Raw genomic sequence first — 23,790 nt, forward strand, 5'->3', positions numbered from 1 at the left:
TGGTGGAAAAGGGGCATATGTGTCATCAGCATAACAGTGGAAACTAATATCATGTTTATGAATAATATCACCCAGATGTTTTACATATAATATATAATCAGGGCTTTACATTAACTTTTTTGCTCACCGGCCACTATGGCTAGTGGTTTTCCCGAGTCACTAACCATTCAGCCTTTTCACTAGCCACAATTTTGTTGCCAGGAAATCGCAGTTTTTTTCTTCACCATGATACGTTCAAGTTAGGAAGATCTAGATTTAATTATGAATGGCAGTGTATAATGTATCTGTACAGTAGCAGTCAAGTATTCAGTGCTGTTAAGGTAGCTCCCTCTATGAAAACATGCAACCAATTCAGACAAAAATATAAGCAGAGTATTCTGTTTATTGAACTCAAATTCAAGCCCCTTACAATATGAAATATCGTATATGAAAAATAACATTCAGTACAACTGAACTGATTCTAATATTAAGTCCAATTCAAAACATTTATCATTGAAAAACATTTGATGTTTTGATACGCAAGTATTATGTGTATTATCAAGTATTATTATGTATATTATGTATTATCTATTAATTTTGTGTGTGTGAACATGTGTAGAGAGAGACATTAAATGTTCTCATTACATTCATCATCAGATGAGTCTGAATGGTCCATGAAAAATGGTCTTCGTGACCTGAGGCTTCCAGCAGGTCATAAGTTGATAGCTGGGGCGGGATCATCTTCTTTACAATCACGTGCAAGTTTCTAAACGGCAGCTCCATCCTCTCCAGCTCAGCCGACTTCATGACAGCCAGGGACTGAAAGCAATGCTGCCCTGTAGTGAACCAGCCGTCTTCGCCGGTTTTGATGTTATAGTACCGATGTGTGCATTTGACTTTTTGTGGTCCTTGGTAGTTTCAAGTTTAAAATTACTGGTGCCTGTCTTTGCCAGACTTTCTACAGTCTTCGCAGTACATGGTATTTTCGGTTTTGCTATGAACGAGCCAATCTGGGCGGCACGGTGGTGTAGTGGTTAGCGCTGTCGCCTCACAGCAAGAAGGTCCGGGTTTGAGCCCCGTGGCCGGCGAGGGCCTTTCTGTGCGGAGTTTGCATGTTCTCCCCGTGTCCGCGTGGGTTTCCTCCGGGTGCTCCGGTTTCCCCCACAGTCCAAAGACATGCAGGTTAGGTTAACTGGTGACTCTAAATTGACCGTAGGTGTGAATGAGAGTGTTAATGGTTGTCTGTGTCTATGCGTCAGCCCTGTGATGACCTGGCGACTTGTCCAGGGTGTACCCTGCCTTTCGCCCGTAGTCAGCTGGGATAGGATCCAGCTTGCCTGCGACCCTGTAGAACAGGATAAAGTGGCTAGAGATGATGAGATGAGATCTCTTGTGTGGTGTGTAATTCACCCTCTCATTTAAATATGGCGAACATTTTTTGGCATGCGCTTTACGCATCACGGACCTCGGTGATTTTAAAATGCTGCTCCGGCCCTGCTCATTTCTGCCCCTTTTTTCCTGAGCAGCAGGGTTTGAAACTCCAGCTATATGCTGCCACACAGTGCGCTTGTCAGTCGTCAGCAACTTTGTTGCTTTGTTCATTAACCGCAGGTTACCGTATCATTTGATTTTTATCTGAGACGTTAACGAACATTCTAAACAATTCTAACATGTTGTCAGAATGTTTATGCAGGTGCTCATGGTAGTTGTAGGCGCGTAATATTACATTGCAATGTGTTTATTATATCAGATGCCTTCAGAGAAAACTACAATTAAAATATATTGTCATCCCACAGAATAAACCACCCGCCAAAGTGGCTAGTGAGACTAAAGTTATTACCCGCCAAAGCCGAATTTTACCCGCATTTGGCGGGTGCTAATGTAAAGCCCTGATATTTACAAATGCAGTGTATCTAGAAAAATCACCATTTGCATCAGCATACTGATAGTGATCAGTTAAATAAGACCTGAGCCAGGAGAGGGCCGTTCCCTTAACTCCCACAACATTTTCTAGTTTATCCAGAAGAATGGAATGATCAATGGTATCAAATGCTGAACTAAGGTCAAGCAACACAAGCAGCGAGACACAGCCCTGATCAGACACCAACAGTAGGTCGTTTACTACTTTAACCAGAGCTGTCTCTGTGCTATGATGAGGTCTAAATCCTGACTGGTACGTTTCATGGATGTTATTCCTATGTAAATATGAGCATAACTGCTGTGCCACGGCTTTATCTAGGATTAAACAAGTAGTTGTTCTACACTTACAACTGCACCCTGCTCGCTCCCGTAATGACGACATCATATTTGCGGATGATACTACCATAGTGGGGCTCATCTCTGGGGGGAAGGAGTCTGCTTATCAGCACAAGGTTGAGCAGCTGTCTGGGTGGTGCTGAGACAACAAACCTGGTCCTCAACCACCAAAACCAAGGAGCTGATCATAGACTTCAGGAAAAAGAAGACTTTCAGCTTATTGTAATCAGTGCGCAATATGTGGAGAGGATCCTGGACTTCTGGTTCCTTGGGGTGCACATAGAGGAGGAGCTGACCTGGAGCTCTAATGCCACACAAGTGATAAAGAGAACACAGCAGAGACTTTACTTCCTGATGATCCTCAGGATGAACGACCTCCCTCAAAAACTGCTTGTGTCCTCCTATTGTTGCTCCATAGAGAACATACTGCATCAGTGTGTGGTTTGTCAGCTGCACACGAGCAGAAAGAAAAGTTCTCCAGAGGGTTGTCACCACCACCCAGATGATCATCGGATGCCCTCTTCCCTGCCTGGAAGAGCTTTACGGTTCCTGCTGCCTCAAAAGAACCCTCAGTATATTAAAAGATCCATCCCACCCCAGAAGTTCTCGGTTTGAACTGCTGCCCTTGGGTAGGCAGTTCAGGTCAATTAAGAAATGGACAAGTAGACCCCTTGCACATGACGTTACGCATCACATGATAATTGACCCCCAGGTGAAAAGACACCAGTTTTCGGTTAAGCCTTGCTTACACAGTCTTAAATATGGTTCATTTTTGCGCTGTTTTTGGTTGTTCCAATCATTTAAATCGAGGAATAGATAAAAGATATTACCATTTCCCTGCTATGAAGAAAAATGTTAACAAAGAGAAGCAAATGCTTCAAGAACAATGAAGATATGAGTGGTTAAAGAGAATACAGCGAGAGGAGCTAACCCTGAAAATTGCAGAGAAATTTGCGACTATTTAAAATCTATTTTTTAAAAAATAGACAGGCGCAACAGAGTATGGAAGAGTTCGTTTAAGAATCTCCTTTTATTTCTGCTCACATTTGAATTAGCTTCTTCATGAAAGTGTTCAGACAAAATCAAATGATTTTCTTCCAGATGAACCAACTTCCTCATTCGACATGGAAAACCCAGATTGGGCACCAAACAAACAACGCTGACATAATTCGTTAAAAAACCCAACAAGGAGCGACATGCTCCTGATGCATCCTGAAAGAACAGAAAAGATTAAGAGCAAAAAGCGCTGAAGCTTTGCTTCTGTTATCAGAGGAACTCAGTCCTGTGCAAAATGTCAACCTGGAGCCAGAGTGTAGTAATGAACCTACAGTTTGAAAGAGTTCTACACAAACACACTGAACTTTACAACAGCTGCAGGCATGTGAAATGGAAATAAATCGACTAAGGCAGGAAAAACTATGTTGGATAAAATTGTTACTGTCTGTTGCACACTTATCAACCTGTGTGACTCAGTTGTGCCTTTTGAATAGAGAATAAATGAAGAGGGAACTGAACATGAACAGTTTATTGAAATTATTATTATAAGGGTGATTATAGTTAACTATATGATTATAGTTAGCTATATGACTACAGCTGCAACTGGAATGTGCCGATTCTGTTTGCATTTATAATTATTGTACCATCCACTATTAGGTAAAATTAAAATAAAATCTTACAACGTTGTTTGAAAGTCTAGAGCAAGATAACGTTATTTTACAAATAATAATACTTCAGAGATTTGTTTCTTTTTTAACAAATCATAAATATCAATGTATAAATGAGTGCAAATAGCTCTGTAACTTGATGTCCTTGAGGTTGTTGAGACATAGCGGGCTGGGAATACCATCTAGCCCACAGTTCAAGTAGTAGTCCTTTGAGAGTAAATGCTCAGGCTTTTGCAGCATTCTGTTCCCTGAAACTGATGTCGGTAAAAATTCTTTACACAAAGGTTTTCTTGTTTATGTAGTGGGGTGTGCAGTTTTTTTTTTTTTTTTAACTGTTCTTCCATGTCCGGATTCTTCCAGAAAAGGAAAGTACATTCCAACATGTAGCTAACACTAGGCCACAAATCTGCACCGTCACTCCATTGGTTTTGAGGAATTTTGTACAGATCATAGCCACTAATAAACTCCAATTTCCATGTATCCTTCACTTCTTTATAACTAAGATTATCCAGGTAATCCGTTAGTAGGGCTTTTTTAGCTGTCGTTTTCTTCAGACAACAGCAACGGACATCTGACATCTTTGCTTGGCTTCAGTATGTGAACAGTATGTAAACAAAGTTTACTTGTCCCCCAGGTATAGGGTAGGGTAGTGACCGTTGCTAACGTAAATATGTCGTCAGTGTAAGGGGTCTATAGACCGAAAAAGAGCTTCTACCCAAGAGCCATAACTGCACTAAACAGTGCTTGTTTTAAAGGGACCGTGCAATTAAAAAAACAATAAAAAAACAGCAGTGTGTGAATGTTTTGTGCATGTATGTCTTTTTAGAGTTTTTGAGTTGTTAATATATATTATATGGACATTTTTATTTCTTTATTTTTAATAAGCAGATGTTGCACTGGTAGGATGGCATCCGATTTCGTTGTACGATATGCAATAACACATTTTTATATTCAAAAGTGGAGCTCTCCGTCTCATGATTTCTCCTTCCACACACACTTGCCACATTAGTTCACTACCTGTCAAGTTAAACATGTAAAAACAAAAATGTCCAAGTCTATTGCAATACTTCATAAAACTAAACACATTCTAAGCCAAAAATCATTGCACGCACTTTATAATTCTCTGCTTGTTCCATACATAACTTATTGTGTGGAGGTCTGGGGAAATGCATGTAAAACAATCACAAACCCGATCTTCATATTGCAGAAAAGAGCTATTAGGATCATACACAACGTATGTTATAGTGAACCAACCAGTTGTTTATAAACTTGAATGGCCTTAAATTTCGTGATTTTGTGGATTACAAAATTGCTCAATTTATGTTTAAAATCAAAAACAAAACTATCCCTGACTGTATTCAGAGGTTTTTTCAAATCAGAGAGTGTCTTTATGAATTGAGAGGAACTCGTATATTTGTTAAAACAAAGTTCAGAACAAATGTGAAACAGAGGCGTATATCTATAACAGGAGTTTAATTTATGGAATGGTCTTGAAAATGAAATTAAACTGTGTAACACGCTTAAAGGCCTTAAAGCATACAAACGTATAAGATTATCAGTAAATACAAAACTAAGATATGAAATATGTTTGGAAAAAAATGGTTTGATTTAAATTTGATCCAGCTACTTGATATGTAACGCTACAGAATACGAAAATGTCAAAATCCAATATGTATGTTTTGGTGTTCATTTGAAATTGAAAGCTGTAAAATTGTATTGAACAAAATGTAACAGATACTGTTGTTACTATTATTTTAGTTTTTTTTTCCTTTTTGTTTCTTTCCTTAATTCCTTTGGCATAAAAAAAGATTTATTAATTTATGAAATGTGATGAGGGTAGACGCAGTAAGCTTTTGCTTCAGTCTAATCCTTTTCGGTCTTTCTTGCTGATATGTATGTAACCAGTGTGTATGTTATTGAAAGTTGAAATGACCGAAATAAATAATTAAATCTAAAATAAGCAGATGTTGCACTGGTGGGATGGCGTCCAATTTCGTTGTACAATATGCAATGACTAGCCTGGCTAGCCAGACTAAATGTGAATATTTAGTCTGGCCTCGCTCGTAGACATTTCGGAAGGGTGGGGGTGGAACAACCCGCTGTCTTTCAAACTGTCTCTGTGCGTATAGGCCAACGCTCTGACCAATCAGCGCAACAGTGACTGTGACGTAGTCAGAGCGACAGAAAGCAGTGGGGGAGGCCTTGAAATAAATAATTTTTCAAAATGCGTATTAATTAATAAACAGGTTCTAGATATTAAGAAGTTTGGGGATAATGACCACAAGTTTGGAGTCTGTACCACATACTTAACATACACTTATTTTTTTCAAGTGTTTTTCAAGGGTTTGCTTAAACTGTTTTTGAGAGTTTTTATTTAGTGGTGTTTGGTGAAATAATTTCCCTTAAATTTAAAATAACGGGAAAATAAGAAACAATCAAAAAGTAATGTTTCAAAGCTGTTTAATTCTTCGTACTGCACAAACTAGCCCCATCCTTTTGGCTACGAGCGGAGCCAGCTGGTAGATCAGACTTTTGCCATAGCCGGTCGGCAAAACAGCGAAAACGTCCTTCTTGAAAAGGAATGAGCGGAGAGCCTCTTCCTGCTCATGTTTCAATGAAAACTCCAAGTCTAATTCTTCTAAAACTGATTCCAAAGCAGAGTCAAACGTGCGCTGTTCACTAGCCGTAGCCATCTTTCCTGTTGTGCTTTCTCCAGCGTCGCACAGCTTTGTCATCACTCCTGCAAAAGCCCGCCCAAAGAATCCAAACAAAAACCTTGCATTGTGATTGGCGGGCACGATTTGATGCCCGGGGTGTTTTGTTGATATGGTGCGAGGCTAGACCCACTCGCAGGCAAAAAATATTTTTGGCCGCTAGGCGGGTGGGTCTAGTTTACTAGGCTATGCAATGACACTTTTATATTAAAAAGCGGAGCTCTCCGTCTCATGATTTCTCCTTCCACACACACTTGCCACATTAGTTCACTACCTGTCAAATTTATTTTTGAACATCAACATGCTTCTAGGATATGTTGCATAATCACGGTCACCTACTTCTACGTTTGAGTTGAGAGAGATTTCTTTCACAGCTACCCTAACTTGCAAAAGAACAGGTAGCTTTTCCTCTGGCAGTAGTTATTAAAAAAAAAAAAGAAGACAGAATAATAGTGTTTCCCTCAGGATTTTGTGAAACTAGGGTCAGTGGCCCTCGCTCTGGGGGCATGCTCCCCTGTGAGATAATTTTGTTTATTTTAAAGTTAAATGTATCAAACTGGTGCACTTTGAGAGCAAAATTAAGAGTTTTAGATCTATGAAGACCTTGCACAAAACAATTTTGTGCTTTAGTAATTTAAGCATAAACACACTGGTTGTATCGATATGAATGGTGATGCCACAGCAAAAAAGCCACACCCGCAAAGCATGGTTAAGGAGTTTAACAGTTCATAAACGGTTAAAAAAAATGACTAGAGCATACACTTCAGCCCTCAAAGAAATGAAGCAGAAGTGATAACCTGTGTTCAACTGGTTTATTTATTTTTTTAGGAAATTTAAAATATTGAATAGAGAACATGCAGAATAATTTCATTTTAGCCAAAAATAAACCTATTTTGAACTCTGGTTAGAGCATGCACTTGTGTTTTGAATGACGAATACATGCTACCGGATGTGTTAGCAGCTTTTCTGACTCAAATAAGCTAAAACTACAAATTTAACCGTGCACTGTTTTAAAGCGAGGATATGAGATTCGGACATGCTGATGTTAACATTCTCTAAGCTCAAGTTTGATGAATGCTAATTATCAATGCTAACTTCTCCATTGATGTTATCTGTTTGCTGTTTTAAATTGATAACCATCGTATTGTGTTTGGATTAGTGGATGACTGGAGTGGACACTTAATGTTATCAGTCTCAAATCAAATGGTGTTTGTGTTCTGAAAATGCTTCCGTCACTACAGTCTAGGTAACTCATGGAAAACACTGTAATGAGCGTTGCCTCACGTTTTTAATAAATTATACAATTGCCTGTCTGATTTACCTATCTGTTTTAATAATTATTTGACAATCTGCTGTAGTGCAATCTAGGTCAAATTTTGCAAATGACCTTCTAGCCCATCATAATGTGTGTGACATTCTTCATAATCGATAGCCAACTTTTAATTCGGTGTGCCTTGACATTCTGATTTGACCTTTGATGTGCTTTAGCCCCAACAAGCTTGGAAATCTCTGGCACATATGATAGTCAGTTATGGTTGGGCAAGTTACAGCAGTTTTAAGTGAACATGCAGCCTAGCCCATCTCTAAAGTCCTTCCCGCTCCATGCAGTCAGGCGCATTGGGTGGCGCTGACCTTCGTTTCCATAGCCCTCAGCCTCTCACCTATACAGCTAGGGTTACAGGGGGGCTAGTCCTCTGGTAACCGCGAGAGGCAACAGCCTAGTCTATAGCTATGTTTTAATGTCCATTTTAAGCCCTTCATTCTGGTCCTTGAAAATGGCATTGCAGGCCAATTCAGGGTGCTGATGCCCAAACTGTTTGTAGATTTATTTTTTTTTAAACATGTGGAAGCCTATGCCTCTAATGCCTGGTTTTTTTTTTTTAGCTTCTCCTTTAATTTTTGACCTTTCCATGGCTTTTGTTTCACTGCTGCACACTGCTTTTGCATTAGTGTAGAATGTTAATATGCATTACTTCTCAAGGGAATTTTTACAGCTAGGGGAAATATCCTGAGCAAAATCCATTCCAGTATGTTGCCATCCCTCTTTTTCACGTTCCTGACTGTAGTTGGGAAGCGGGAGTGAATCCGGTTTGCTAGACTCGCTCACTTCACTGCTTGCATGGCTTTCATAATGCTCCTGGATTCTAACGGGTATGAGAGTCAGGACACACACACGGCATTGGTCTGAACAAAGTAACGTCTTCATATGAAAATAGCCCTCATCACCATTACAGTCGTGGCTAACTCCATATACAGTGCTCAGCGTAAATGAGTACACCCCCTTTGAAAAGTGACATTTTAAACAATATCTCGAACACAATTTCCAAAATGTTGACAAGACAAAGTTTAAAATAACATCTGTAACTTATAACGTGAAAGTAAGGTTAATAATATAACTTAGATTACACATTTTTCAGTTTTACTCAAATTAGGGTGGTGCAAAAATGAGTACACCCCACAACAAAAACTACTACATCTAGTACTTTGTGTGACAGGTATAGAAAATGGCTTGCTTTGTAAAAAAAAGCCCCCCCCCACCCTCCTATTTTTTTTTTTATTAGATCTAACCTAATGGTATTAACCACTAATGTATTTATTTTCATGCCACTAGATGGCACTGCTGCACTGTCACACCGTAGTGGGTTGCCATGGAGACAGTAGCTCGAGCACTCAGAAAATAAATGCCGTTTGCTTGAGCAAGACATAATTTCTGTGTATCTGAATTGCATCTAATCCACAGCGCAACCCAGCCTGTGGGCCTTGTACCTGCCCAGATTCCCCTAGGTCTGGTGCCGGTAACAATTGGGGGCTCGTCCGGGATTAAGCATCCAAGAGCAGGGTGAGCGGTCACTGTGACGGTGAGACCAGGTGTCCAAGCTGCAGGGAAGGCTGCTGCGTTGAGCGTCATCCAGAGAGCGAAAGTCACCGGTGAGACATCACGATGGCCACAGTTACCAAACGGCGGATACTGATCTTCCAGATAAACAAAAAGCTTCCAGCGCTGAGTTCCAGTCAACTGCAGTTGGTTGCCAGTTCAATTGAAGATGGCAGCGAGAGCACTGAGGGCTTTAGTGAACCAGAGCTGTATGATTTTATCGTGGACTACACCAGGAGTGAGAGGTTGTAAGCAATGGAAGATGAAGGCATTGCTCAACTCCTCTCCCTCCAGGACCTGCTGCATGAACTGACATCGACAGATGCCAGGTCTGGTGAGGTTTGTGTTTCCACCGTTCACATGGACAGCAACACGCATCTGCCACCCATGGACATTCATGCCCCTGGCACTCCGGAGATGCCAGCCCAGCTGAGTGTCGCTGGTAACCACAGTGTCCACCATGGTAGGTCAAGCCTATCCTCCACTGTAAAAGACCAGGTTTTAAGGTTGTCTGATGTTACTGCTCTGCTTCCACGCAGAGAGTGTAAACTGCATGGTGGTCAGATATCCGATACAGGTTCTGACATATCTTTCAAGGGTCTTTATAAGCAGATTGACACTGCTTTACAAGAAGGGTTTAGTGAGGCCGAGATCATTAGAGCAGTTCTTAAAATAATTAAACCAGGTACATTTAGGGATATGTTAACTAACCATGATGACCTAACAGTTAACAGTTTAAAGAGGTTCCTCCGTTCTCACATCAGAGATCAAAGTGTAACTGAGCTCTTCCAAGAATTAAGTAATGCCAGACAGCACGACAGAGAGAGCCCACAGCAATTTCTGTATAGACTCATGGGATTAAAGCAGAGGGTTATTTTTGAGTCACAGCAGCCAGGCGTAGAGTTTAGCTATGACAGGAGGCTTGTACAAGGTACCTTTCTACACACACTCTACCAAGGTCTAAATGAGAGGAATACAGGGGTAATAGCGTTCCGGCGCCGCGCCGGATTTCCGGCGTACCGTGGCTGGGGAAAAAAAAAAATCTAGTTCGCCCATTGTCCTGTGTCATTCTGAGATGCGCAGATAGACAGTAAAGGGAATTTGCATGATATGGAACTAGTGGGAAAAAAGTGCCGTCACGGCACGAATTAGACCCTCTAATTCGTGCCGTGACGGCACTTTTTTCCCACTAGTTCCAGATCATGCGAATTCCCTTTACTGTCTATCTGCGCATCTCAGAATGACACAGGACAATGGGCGAACTAGATTTTTTTTTTTCCCCAGCCACGGTACGCCGGAAATCCGGCGCGGCGCCGGAATGCTATCACCCCTTGGAATAGGTACGTTAGACATGACATCAAAACATTTCTTGCTGATCAGCAGATTAGTGATGACTTTCTGTTAGAACAGATGAGTAAATCTATGACTGAGGAAGAAGGTAGGTTAAAGCGCCTGGGTGCCGTATCTAAGTCCCGACCAGTGACGGTAAGTGTTGCCCAACATGACGGTAATGCACAGACTGACACAACTACACCGACTCTAGTTGATGCCGAGTTACAGGCTAACCGTGATGCTATCAAACAACTGACTGCACAAGTGTCTTCGCTGACCCGACACATGACCCTCGTTGACAGGTTGGCAGAACGCATACAGTCTGGTGGCCCTAGTACCTCCGTCAGTCGTCCACAGCCACTGTCAGTCGACAAAAAGGGTAGATGCAAGGACTGTGTCACAAGCGGAACCATGAGCTGTCCCCATTGTTTTTTCTGTGGCCAGGCAGGACACCGAGCCATTGGTTGTTTACAAAGAAGGTCATCGGGAAACGGGAAGAGGTCACAGGAGAAGGGCAGCCAGTGACCGTGAACAGTGTTACGCCCACAGTTAAGCTTAAGCCGTCAGTCTCACTATGCCAACCAGACCCAAAGAGACGCATTGCACAGCTCATAGGGAAACGTTGTACCGTGTCCTGCAAAATCAACGGTCTACCTATTGAAATGCTTTTAGACTCCGGTGACGATGGTCAGCAAAACCTGGATAGGCAGTGCATCACCCCATGTCAAAATCCAACCACTTCAGTCCTTCTTTGTCGATCAGTCTTTTGAAATTTCTGCAGCAAATGGTACACAAGTTCCCTTGGATGGCTGGGCTGAGGTTGACCTGCAGATTTCGGTGTTTCCCACAGAAATTTTGGAGGCTATGGGGGCAGCCCATGGGGGGGGGCGTGGCGCGCGTGTCCGGTTGAATTGCAGGGGTGTGCGGGGGTTGTTTAAAATTGAGTGATATGTTAAATATTAAGTTATTACTGAAAAACTATTGATTAACAAAAACAAAGACAGTGAGAAATGGTCCTATAAACAACTTTACCAATATAAAAGATTACCAGGACTACAAAAATGCAGAAAAATAGGCTTTACTTATCCAAATGCTCCTGTTGGTTAAAAAGTTAAAGTGCATAGAACCTCACAGCACAACATGAAGTTACCATAAAATATAATATAAATGCCTCAGCTTTCATGTAAGAAAAAAAAAAACTATTAATACTAGTACTGTGTGCAGGCAGTCTCTCCTGAAGACTAAATTAAACAATAATTATAAACTAATAAAATAAATGGCTCAGGCTTCATAGAAGGAAAAAAAAAACAATTTGAACAGAATCTCACAGTATGATGCTGAAGCTGCCTAAACAATGGAAAATAAAATACCATTTTGGCAAAAACGTTGGCATCCATTAATTTCTTGTATTAAGTTAAAAAATATGTTGCCTGATACTGCTGACGTTTTACAGCCCAAAATATGTTCAAAACCCGCCAAAATGCCCTTGAAACCGCCCAATCTGGCAACACTGTGGCACATGCTGCTTCTCTTGAACGTAGGAAGTAAGGTGGAAGGTAGTTTCTCGACGTCAGCTCAAGACGACGCCAACGATTGGTCAAATTTGCGGGAAAGTTGCGGTGATTGGATATAATTACAACACCGCCCTGAATTCTCGGGGATTGGTTGAATTTGCGTTGAAGTTGCAAATGGCAACATCGTGAAATCCTGGAGGGTCTGATCAATGCGCTCTCCATACGCCTATAAAGCACAATAGTGTAGCCTAAATGTCACCTTCTCAATCATGTCAAAGGCTACATAAAGTTGTATAAACTTACCTTAACATGTAGATGCAGACAGGATGTAGCTAATCAGAGTTGTCTCCTCACGTTGTCTCAGATAGGCAACGCACGCAATGTCAGACCGGGTGCGCCAGTGTCGCTGTGCGTGCGTGTGGGCGGGCACGGACTGAGACTATGGCGGCCCAAATTAGACTATGGTGGGCCGCCATAGTCTCGTCAATGTGTGGGAAAGTGAGCGCCAGGGGTCTGTGACTATTAGAGTACCCGTTCTTGTCAGTCCGAGTTGTCACTGTCCCTTGTTAGGTAGCAATGTCTTAGCCGAGATCATCAAAGAGCATGACAACACCCTTAATGTGACTGCAATCCTGACTGATGCTTTGAGTGTCTCGGAGAACACTGTCGAGGCTTTAGTCTGTGCCCTCCAGATCACCAAAACTGACGAGACAGCCTTGTGTACTGTGCGTACCGGCAAGAAAGGTGTCACTATCCCTGCTGGTCGAGTCTACGAAATCAGGTGCCGGGTTAGGGAGTTGTCAGGGAATCGTACCATGCTGTTCCAGGCTCTCATGGAAAACACCTGCCCCGAGGGTCTAGAACTGTTTACTGCCCTAGTCGACATTCCTTGTGGGTCATCAAAATGCATTAAAATTCCCATCCAAAATGCAACCCGACATGCCATTTACCTGACCCAGAGAACCACTCTTGGCACTCTTGAGGAGGTGGCTGATGTGAAACATGTCCTGGGTCCTGAGCACACTCAGCGTGACGGTGTCCAAACCTTTTCAGCTCAGATAAACACAGCGACTTACCTGAACGATGAGCAAGACAAACAGACTTTGCCTAAGATCAAAGACACATGGCACCCCCCTGTTGACGTATCACATCTAGCAGAGGATGAACAGAGAGTAGTGAAGGAAATGATGTTCGATGAGTCAGACGTGTTTGCCAGAGATGATACTGACATTGGTTGTATTCCTGACCTACAACTTAGACTCAACCTTGCAGATGAAACACCTGTCCAAAAATCTTACAATGCCATCCCAAAGCCCTTGTATCGAGAGGTAAAAGACTATGTTCAGAACTTGCTTGACCGTGGTTGGATCAGAAAATCCACCTCAGCTTACTCTTCTCCGGTGGTCTGTGTGAGGAAAAAGGACATGAGCCTGCGGCTCTGTGTTGACTTCCGTGGGCTGAACAGCAAGGCCATCCCTGACCGTCATCCACTTCCACGCATCCAAGATCTCCTGGACAACTTAGGAGGCAACTCATTGTTCTCCATACTTGACCAGGGCAGTGCCTACCACCAGGGTTTTGTTGAAGAGAGCTGCCGTCACCTCACTGCTTTTAGTACACCTTGGGGGTTTTACGAGTGGGTGCGCCTCCCATTTGGCCTCACCAACGCCCCAGCAGCATTCCAGTGCTGTATGGAAGGCATGCTGGCTGGTCTGAGGGATGAATGCTGTTCTTCTTACTTGGATGATGTCCTCTGTTTTTCTAAGACATTTCAGGGGCATGTTGAGGACTTGAGACGAGTGCTGTGTCGCTTACGAGGGCATGGTGTGAAGCTGCGCCCGAAAAAGTGTGAGCTGTTCAAACGCCAAGTGAGGTATGTTGGACACCTGGTGACAAGTGAAGGTGTTTGGATAGACCCAAACGAACTGGAAGTGGTGTTGCAGATGAAGGAGAGACAGCCAAAGAATGTCGGAGAGGTCCGAGCTTTACTGGGTTTCTTGGGCTACTATCGCTCATTCATCCAGGACTTTTCCAGAATAGCCCAACCACTGTTTAAGCTCCAAGAACAGCCTGCTGCATCCAACACGAGTCCGGTTACAGCAGAGTCCACCCAGAAAGGCAAGACCAATGGCTAGTTACCATCCAGGACACCAGTTCAGTGGACCCCTGAACACAGTGCTGTTGTGTCCCGCCTTGTGGACATGTTGATCAACCCCCCGATCTTGGCCTACCCCGACTTCAATTTGCCATTTGTCCTGCACACCGATGCATCCAGTGAAGGTTTGGGGGTTGTGCTCTACCAGGAACAGGATGGTAAACTCCGGGTTATTGCTTATGGGTCCAGGTTGCTCACACCTGCTGAAAAGAATCATCACTTCCATTCAGGTAAGCTTGAGTTCCTTGCCTTGAAGTGGGCTGTCTGTAATACATTCCGGGATTATCTGTATTATGCACCAACATTCACTGTATATACCGACAACAACCCCCTCACCTACGTCTTGAGCATGGCCAAGTTGAATGCCGTCGGACACCGCTGGGTTGGTGAATTGGCTGACTTCCACTTTACCATCAAGTATCGGCCAGGCAAGGCAAATGTTGACACTGACACCCTGTCCAGGTATCCAGTGAAGCTCCAAGATGACTTTGTTGGAGTACTCTGAGATACTGCTACCTGAGGTTGTGTCTGCCATCTGGCAGGGGAACAAAGCTGAGAGAGATGAGGATGTGCCCTGGGCTGCTGCCCTTCAGATTTCTGCCGGTGACGATGGCCCTTTCCCAGTGAGTACACCCATGTTCACCCCAGAGGACATCAGAAATGCCCAGAAAGAGGATGAGTCCATTGGCGAGGTGATCCAGTTGAAAAGCAGTGGATGGAATCCAAGAGATAGAGACCAGAGGCCAATACAACTAGGAACACAATGGCTCATACATGAGTGGAACAGGCTCAAACTGGAAAAAGGAATTCTGTACAGGCGGTCAGGACAAAATCAACAGCTAGTCCTTCCCAAAGCACTCAAGTCAACTGTGCTCAAACACCTGCATGATGAAATGGGACATGTCGGAGCTGACAAAGTCATCCACCTTGCAAGGCAGCGGTTCTACTGGCCTTTTATGCAGCGTGACATTGAAGATTACGTTATTTGCCAGTGCTCATGCATTAAACAAAAGCGACCTACTGTCCATGAGAAAGCACCAATGGGCTCAATCACAACCAGTGCCCCTTTTGAGCTGCTCTCTGTCGACTACATGCACCTTGATCCCAGTAAAGGTGGCTATGAGTACATCCTTGTTGTAGTTGACCACTTCACCCGCTTTGCTCAGGCCTATCCAACTCGAAATAAGTCTGGAAAAACAGCAGCTGAGAAGATCTTCTACGATTTCATTCCACGCTTCGGGTACCCTCAAAAGCTTCACCATGACCAGGGCCAGGAGTTCGAGAACACCCTGTTTCAGAGACTCCAGCAGCTGGCAGGAATTTCTCACTCCCGAACTACTCTTTACCATCCACAGGGGAACCCTGTTGAACGTTTTAACAGAACACTTCTCCAGATGCTCAGAATGCTCCATGAGGAAAAGAAGGCAGAGTGGAAAGACCATCTCCCCAGCATAGTCCACACCTACAACTGTACAAGACATGAGGCAACAGGCTACTCACCTCTTTTTCTCCTCTTTGGAAGACATCCACAGCTCCCCATTGACCTGATCTTCAACCTTGACCCAGGTCGGCAAGCACAGACACAGCAAGACTATGCCCAGACCTGGGCTTCACAGATGCAGGAGGCATACCGGATTGCCTCAGAAAACAGCAAGAAGTCCTCTGAGAAATGAAAAAGGCACTATGACCAGGGTGCCAGGGGAACTGTGCTGCAACCAGGTGATCGTGTGCTTGTCAGGAACCTGTCTGAGAGAGGTGGCCCAGGAAAACTCTGATCTTACTGGGAAGGAAAGATCCACCGTGTCATCGAGAGGCTAGGAAACGGTCCAGCTTATCGTGTCCAAGCAGAAACAGGTGGCCGAACCCTCCGTATTCTTCACCGCAACCTTCTCTTGCCTGTCAGTGACTTGCCAGTCAGCCACGAGGAACGTGATACTGGTGTGAAGAAGAAGCCACAAAGACAGAGACATCATGTGCAGCTAAGAGAAGCTACCAAGTCAGATTCCAGCACCTCCTGTGATGAGGGAGAGTGCTCATACAACTTCAGACTTTTACCTGTGTATGAGAGGAAGGCTGTCAGGCACTGCTCACCTCAACGTGAGCTACACAGCAAGCTGAGGGCTGTGGCTCCAGCATATCAGCCTTTGAACTGAGCACTGGAGTCTGAGGATGTCTGGCAGGCAGAACCATCTGACCCTTTGATGAAACCAGAACCAATACCTGCACCACGAAGGGTAGATCCGTCCCCAGCTGTGGAGGGACAGGAGCAACACGTGGATGATGCTGTGGAGAGTGGAAGCCCTCGGGATCCTGAGACATGTGTTGTGCCTTTTCCTTAGCCAGTGCAAGAGGTGGAACAGCAACTGCAGAGGTCCACCAGACCAGTGAAACCCAGAAGCCTCTTCATGTATGACCAGTCAGGAGAACCTTCCTACCAGCCTTGGAGAATGGGAGCAAATGCCATGTACTGTGTCCTGCATCCCATGCCCACCTACCCAGTGTTTCCTGAGATGTGGTACTACCCTCCCCAAGCTGTGTGGACATACGGAAGAATTGACGGTGGCCAGAACATTGACAGACGATCTTACTTACTACTTACCTGTCATACTTAAATGCTTTAGTTCTAGATGTCAGGAGACATCTTTTAAAGTAGGGGAGAGTGTGACAGGTATAGAAAATGGCTTGCTTTGTAAAACAGTTACCCCCCCCTTTTTTTTTTTTTTAAATTAGCTCTAACCTAATGGTATTTACCACTAATGTATTTATTTTCATGCCACTAGATGGCACTGTTGCACTGTCACACCGTAGTGGGTTGCCATGGAGATGGTAGCTCGAGCACTCGGAAAATAAATGCTGTTTGCTTGAGCAAGACGTAATTTCTGTGTATCTGAATTGCATCTATCCCACAGCGCAACCCAGCCTGTGGGCCTTGTACCTGCCCAGATTCCCCTAGGTCTGGCGCCGGTAACATTTGTATGACCTCCATGATTTTTAATGACAACACCAAGTCTTCTAGGCATGGAATGAACAAGTTGGCAACATTTTGCAACATCAATCTTTTTTCCATTCTTCAACAATGACCTCTTTTAGTGACTGGATGCTGGATGGAGAGTGATGCTCAACTTGTCTCTTCAAAATTCCCCATAGGTGTTCGATTAGGTTCAGATCAGGAGACCTACTTGGCCACTGAATCACTTTCACCCTGTTCTTCTTCAGAAATCCAACAGTGGCCTTAGATGTGTGTTTAGGATCATTGCCATGTTGGAAAAGTGCACGACGACCAAGGGCAGGGAGTGATGGTAGCATCTTCTCTTTCAGTATAGAGCAATACATCTGTGAATTCATGATGCCATCAATGAAATGCAGCTCCCCGACACCAGCAGCACTCATGCAGCCCCACATAAGGACACTGTCACCACCATATTTCACTGTAGGCACCATGCATTTTTCTTTGTATTCCTCACCTTTGTGACGCCATACAGTTTTGAAGCCATCAGTTCCAAAAACATTCATCTTGGTCTCCTCACTCCAGAGTATAGAGTCCCAGTAGGCTTCATCTTTGTCAGCATAGGCCCTGGCAAACTCGAGGCGGGCTTTTTTGTGCCTGGGCTTTAGGAGAGGCTTCTTTCGTGGACGGCATCCATGCATGCCATTCCTCTGCAGTGTACGCCGTATTGTGTCACCGGAAATAGTCACCCCAGTTTGGCTTTCTACTTCTTTAGGTAACTGCAGTGAACTTGTATGCCAATTTTCTTCAACCCTTCTCATCAGAAGACGCTCCTGTCGAGGTGTTAACTTCCATGGACGACCTGGACGTCTCTGTGAGATGGTTGCATTTCCATCTTTCTTAAATTTTTGTACCACTTTTGCTACAGTATTCTGACTGATAAGTAAAGCTTTGCTGATCATCTTGTAGCCTTCACCTTTGTGGTGTAAAGAAATTTATTTTCTTTGGGGAATTCTGAAGAGACAAGTTGAGCACCACTCTCCATCCAGCATCCAGTCACTAAAAGAGGTCATTGTTGAAGAATGGAAAAAGATTGATGTTGCAAAATATTGCCAACTTGTTCATTCCATACCTAGAAGACTTGATGTCATTAAAAATCATGGAGGCCATACAAAGTACTAGATGTAATAGTTTTTGTTGTGGGGTGTACTCATTTTTGCACCACCCTAATTTGAGTAAAACTGAAAAAAAAAAAACCGTGTAATCTCAGTTATATTATTAACCTTACTTTCACGTCATAAGTTGAACAGATGTTATATTAAACTTTGTCTTGTCAACATTTTGGAAATTGTGTTCATTGAGATTTGTTTAAAATGTTACTTTTCAAAGGGGGTGTACTCATTTATGCTGAGTACTGTAACTTCTGCATAGTGACAAAACCAGCCATATGCTGGGGGGGGGAATCCGGCTAAACCCCTGCTGCAACAGGCCCTCTTAAAACTGCAGGGCATATTTTACAAGTACCATGCAACTATCTGAGGAAATTATGATTAAAACATTGATAGAATTAGACTAAAATTAAAATTGAGTTCCATTGATGAAACTTTCCTTTGCCTAAATTATGATAAAGCCTTGCCTGCATTTTCCTATAGTTACTAAATTCATCTCGGAGCTTGTCAGCTGTTTTGTGAATCTTACGATGCAGTCAGAAACCTTTAATTCAGCCTTCGTGAGGCTTAATAATATTGGCATGAGCCATTGTTCTTGTTTCTGTAAACCTCATTTAAAGCCATATACAGTGGGGCAAAAAAGTATTTAGTCAGTCACCAATTGTGCAAATTCTCCCACTTAAAAAGATGAGAGAGGCCTGTAATTTTCATCATAGGAATACCTCAACTATGAGAAACAAAATGAGGAAAAAAAATCCAGAAAATCACATTGTCTGTTTGATTTTTAAAGAATTTATTTGCAAATTATGGTGAAAAATAAGTATTTGGTCAATAACAAAAGTTCATCTCAATACATTGTTATATACCCTTAACAAAGGTATATAAAAGGCAATGACAGAGGTCAGATGTTTTCTGTAAGTCTTCACAAGGTATTCACACACTGTTGCTGGTATTTTGGCCCATTCCTCCATGCAGATCTCCTCTAGAGCAGTGATGTTTTGGGGCTGTCGCTGGGCAACACAGACTTTCAACTCCCTCCAAAGATTTTCTATGGGGTTGAGATCTGGAGACTGGCTAGGCCACTCCAGGACCTTGAAATGCTTCTTACGAAGCCACTCCTTCGTTGTCCGGGCGGTGTGTTTGGGATCATTGTCATGCTGAAAGACCCAGCCACGTTTCATCTTCAGTGCCCTTGCTGATGGAAGGAGGTTTTCACTCAAAATCTCACGATACATGGCCCCATTCATTCTTTCCTTTACACGGATCAGTCATCCTGGTCCCTTTGCAGAAAAACAGCCCCAAAGCATGATGTTTCCACCCCATGCTTCACAGTAGGTATGGTGTTCTTTGGATGCAACTCAGCATTCTTTCTCCTCCAAACGCAAGTTGAGTTTTTACCAAAAAGTTCTATTTTGGTTTCATCTGACCATATGCCATTCTCCCAGTCCTCTTCTGGATCATCCAAATGCTCTCTAGCAAACTTCAGACGGGCCTGGACATGTACTGGCTTAAGCAGGGGGACACGTCTGGCACTGCAGGATTTGAGTCCCTGGCGGCGTAGTGTGTTACTGATGGTAGCCTTTGTTACTTTGGTCCCAGCTCTCTGCAGGTCATTCACTAGGTCCCCCCGTGTGGTTCTGGGATTTTTGCTCATCGTTCTTGTGATCATTTTGACTCCACGGGGTGAGATCTTGCGTGGAGCCCCAGATCGAGGGAGATCATCAGTGGTCTTGTATGTCTTCCATTTTCTAATAATTGCTCCCACAGTTGATTTCTTCACACCAAGCTGCTTACCTATTGCAGATTCAGTCTTCCCAGCCTGGTGCAGGTCTACAATTTTGTTTCTGGTGTCCTTTGACAGCTCTTTGGTCTTGGCCATAGTGGAGTTTGGAGTGTGACTGTTTGAGGTTGTGGACAGGTGTCTTTTATACTGATAACGAGTTCAAACAGGTGCCATTAATACAGGTAACAAGTGGAGGACAAAGGAGCCTCTTAAAGAAGTTACAGGTCTGTGAGAGCCAGAAATCTTGCTTGTTTGTAGGTGACCAAATACGTATTTTACCGAGGAATTTACCAATTAATTCATTAAAAATCCTACAATGTGATTTCCTGGATTCTTTCCCCCCATTCTGTTTCTCATAGTTGAAGTGTACCTATGATGAAAATTACAGGCCTCTCTCATCTTTTTAAGTAGGAGAACTTGCACAACTGGTGGCTGACTAAATACTTTTTTGCCCCACTGTATTGATTTCGTGTAAAAAAAAAAAAAAGTAAATGTGGTATTTTTCTACAGGTATTCAGGAGCATGCAGTGTGAAGAATACATTGATGCCAAAAGAGAGACGCATGTGAATTGGATGAGGTGAGCAGTACATTAGCTGTTGGGTCGTTTTAGTGATTTGATTTTACAGCTCCTCATTTGTTGGAAGAACTTTATCTTCATGTCATTGATATCTCCACCATGCTTTCTCCAAGTCTGTAACTCTGATCTAATTTTTTACCTTTTTCTGAAACGTTGCCTCACTCTTTTAGGTATGTGAATTGTGCCCGTAATGAAGAAGAACAGAATCTTGTGGCATTTGAGTATCAAGGGGGAATTCTGTATCGTTGCTGTCGATCCATTAACCCAGGACAGGAGCTCTTGGTGTGGTATGGAGAGGAGTACACCAAAGAACTCAGTCCTGCACCTACAGGAACAACCAGACAGCAAGGTGTTACTTTTGTCTAAGAGGTTATAGAACAGGGGTATTCAATTAAGTCACTGAGGTCCAGTTATTAAATTTTGTCCAAGTAGAAGGTCGGAACTGAAGTCCAGCTTGTGTCTTATAGCCTTCCCCTATGTCCACATTTACATATGGTTTCAACAATATTTATTGTTAATTTCCAATGCAGGAAATGAACTGAGTGCACAACTATCTCTTTTACCATAAATAAAAGTAGTCCCAGGAAAATAAATTCAAGGCCTTTATTTCAGATTAAAGAAAACAGAAACCTCAGAATAAAATAAAGTGCAGAGTGGAATAACTCCTTTTTCTCTTAGAGGTCCCAACCTGAAGAATTGAAGGCCTACACTTCAAGTAAAAAAGTCAACTCAGAAAACATTAACTAAAAAGTTCAAACAGAGCATTGACTTAACATTTTCTCTTCTTTGTTCTTAAAATAAGGAGGTCCCAGCCTAAAAAAATAAGGGCCTACTTTTCAAGAAAAAAAAGTCCACATCTTCAGAAAACAAGTGGCTTTTTGGGGGGGGAAATGCAAACAGAACATTTTTCTTTGAACTTTTCTCTTTTAATTCTTCTTCTTTTACTTGATGAAAAAAATGGGCATGTGGCTGACCTGCCAGTAATTTAAATCTTGGTTGGAATGGAGTTAGTGCCATTCTCATGCAGATATGTAGGTGTTCATTGTTGAGCCTAGAACGGTACTTGGTTTTGACAATGTTCATAGTGGAAAAAGCTGACTCACAGCTGTAAGTCGATCCAAACATAGTCAAGGTGTGCAGTGCTCCTTTGGTTAGACCAGGGAACACACTCTCAGAAATGGTCTGTAACCAGAAAGTAGCAGGGTTAGTTGTCTCAAAATGCTCTCTTAATGCAGCATTTCCTTGCAGATCAATGTCTCAGCAACGGCATTTAAGCACTCCTTCACAACTGTCCCATCACTAAATGTTTTTTTATGTTGCCCCAAAATCCACGCTACTTTTAAGAACATTCGTTTGCACGTTGCTGGGCTATAAATGTATGTGTGATGAGTCGGGTAGACCTGTCATACTGTGTTTGCAGTTCAGTTATTTTGCGTGCCCTCAGCTCGGACTTCAGGGGATAACTTTGCTCAAAAGAGCTGTGCTTCGTTTCGTAGTGGCGCTTCACGTTGCTGCTTTTAATTAATGCCACGTTTTCGGAGCATATGAGGCACGCTGGTTTTGAGCTGCTCGCCGGAAGAACGAACATATATTTCTCCGTCCATTCATCTTCAAAACAACGATTTTCCTTGTCTACTTTCCGCCGCCTTTTGAAAAAGCCATGTTGTCTCGGTCGGTTGTCTCTGAACTTAACTTTCTTCCTCTCTGCTTGTTGCTCTGCTGTGGTGCGCTGGGTAAACTAACGATTTTATTGGCTCAACTGAGTGAAGCTATTGTTGTATTAACTGGAGTAGCAGTGCCCGCTGTCAATAGCCACGACCGTCCAAAATAATGCTCCATGAAAATTACTTAATCTCGTGAATTTACCATTGGTCACGGATCCGGACCGAGGTCCGCCATTTGGTGATGTAGGTTATAGAGGTTATTTTCTGCATCATTTCATGATGTTTCTGAGCCTACCAGTGTTTCTGGGATGAAAGTTGTTGTACAGTGCAGTCTGCAATAACTAGAGCATTCCCCAGAGAACTCATTTTGGCCTGTTCCACCAACCAGATAGGTCTTCTCGATCATATGACCGTGACCAACCAGAGAGGGTGAAGTCTATCAGCTTCCTTTGAGACACGTGAAGTCCGCCCACTGCATATCTTGCTATTGCAAAACTGACTACAGTGGTGCTTGAAAGTTTGTGAACCCTTTAGAATTTTCTATATTTCTGCATAAATGACCTAAAACATCATCAGATTTTCACCGAAGTCCTAAAAGTAGATAAAGAGAACCCAGTTAAACAAATGAGACAAAAATATTATACTTGGTCATTTATTTATTGAGGAAAGTGATCCAATATTACATATCTGTAAGTGGCAAAAATATGTGAACCTTTGCTTTCAGTATCTGGTGTGACCCCATTGTGCAGCAATAACTGCAACTAAACATTTCCGGTAACTGTTGATCAGTCCTGCCCACTGGCTTGGAGGAATTTTAGCCCATTCCTCCGTACAGAACAGCTTCAGCTCTGGGATGTTGGTGGGTTTCCTCACATGAACTGCTCGCTTCAGGTCCTTCCACAACATTTCGATTGGATTAAGGTCAGGACTTTGACTTGGCCATTCCAAAACATTAACTTTATTCTTCTTTAACCATTCTTTGGTAGAACAACTTGTGTGCTTAGGGTCGTTGTCTTGCTGCATGACCCACCTTCTCTTGAGATTCAGTTCATGGACAGATGTCCTGACATTTTCCTTTAGAATTCACTGGTATAATTCAGAATTCATTGTTCCATCAATGATGGCAAGCCGTCCTGGCCCAGATGCATCAAAACAGGCCC

At 42.9% G+C, this 23,790-nt stretch overlaps 1 protein-coding gene across 1 annotated transcript in view; it reads left to right on the forward strand.

Annotated features, from left to right (window-relative positions):
• The window catches only part of LOC132888986 (zinc finger protein 345-like), a 53,174-nt gene that overhangs the window by 25,099 nt on the left and 4,285 nt on the right, over positions 1–23,790 (forward strand). The window contains exons 4-5 of the mRNA XM_060925083.1: positions 20,899–20,966; positions 21,137–21,315. Coding sequence (XP_060781066.1) covers positions 20,899–20,966; positions 21,137–21,315 — 247 coding nt within the window. The remainder of the gene's footprint in view (positions 1–20,898; positions 20,967–21,136; positions 21,316–23,790) is intronic.

Source organism: Neoarius graeffei, chromosome 7 (assembly GCF_027579695.1).
Source record: "Neoarius graeffei isolate fNeoGra1 chromosome 7, fNeoGra1.pri, whole genome shotgun sequence".
NCBI classification, from domain to species: Eukaryota; Metazoa; Chordata; class Actinopteri; order Siluriformes; family Ariidae; genus Neoarius; species Neoarius graeffei.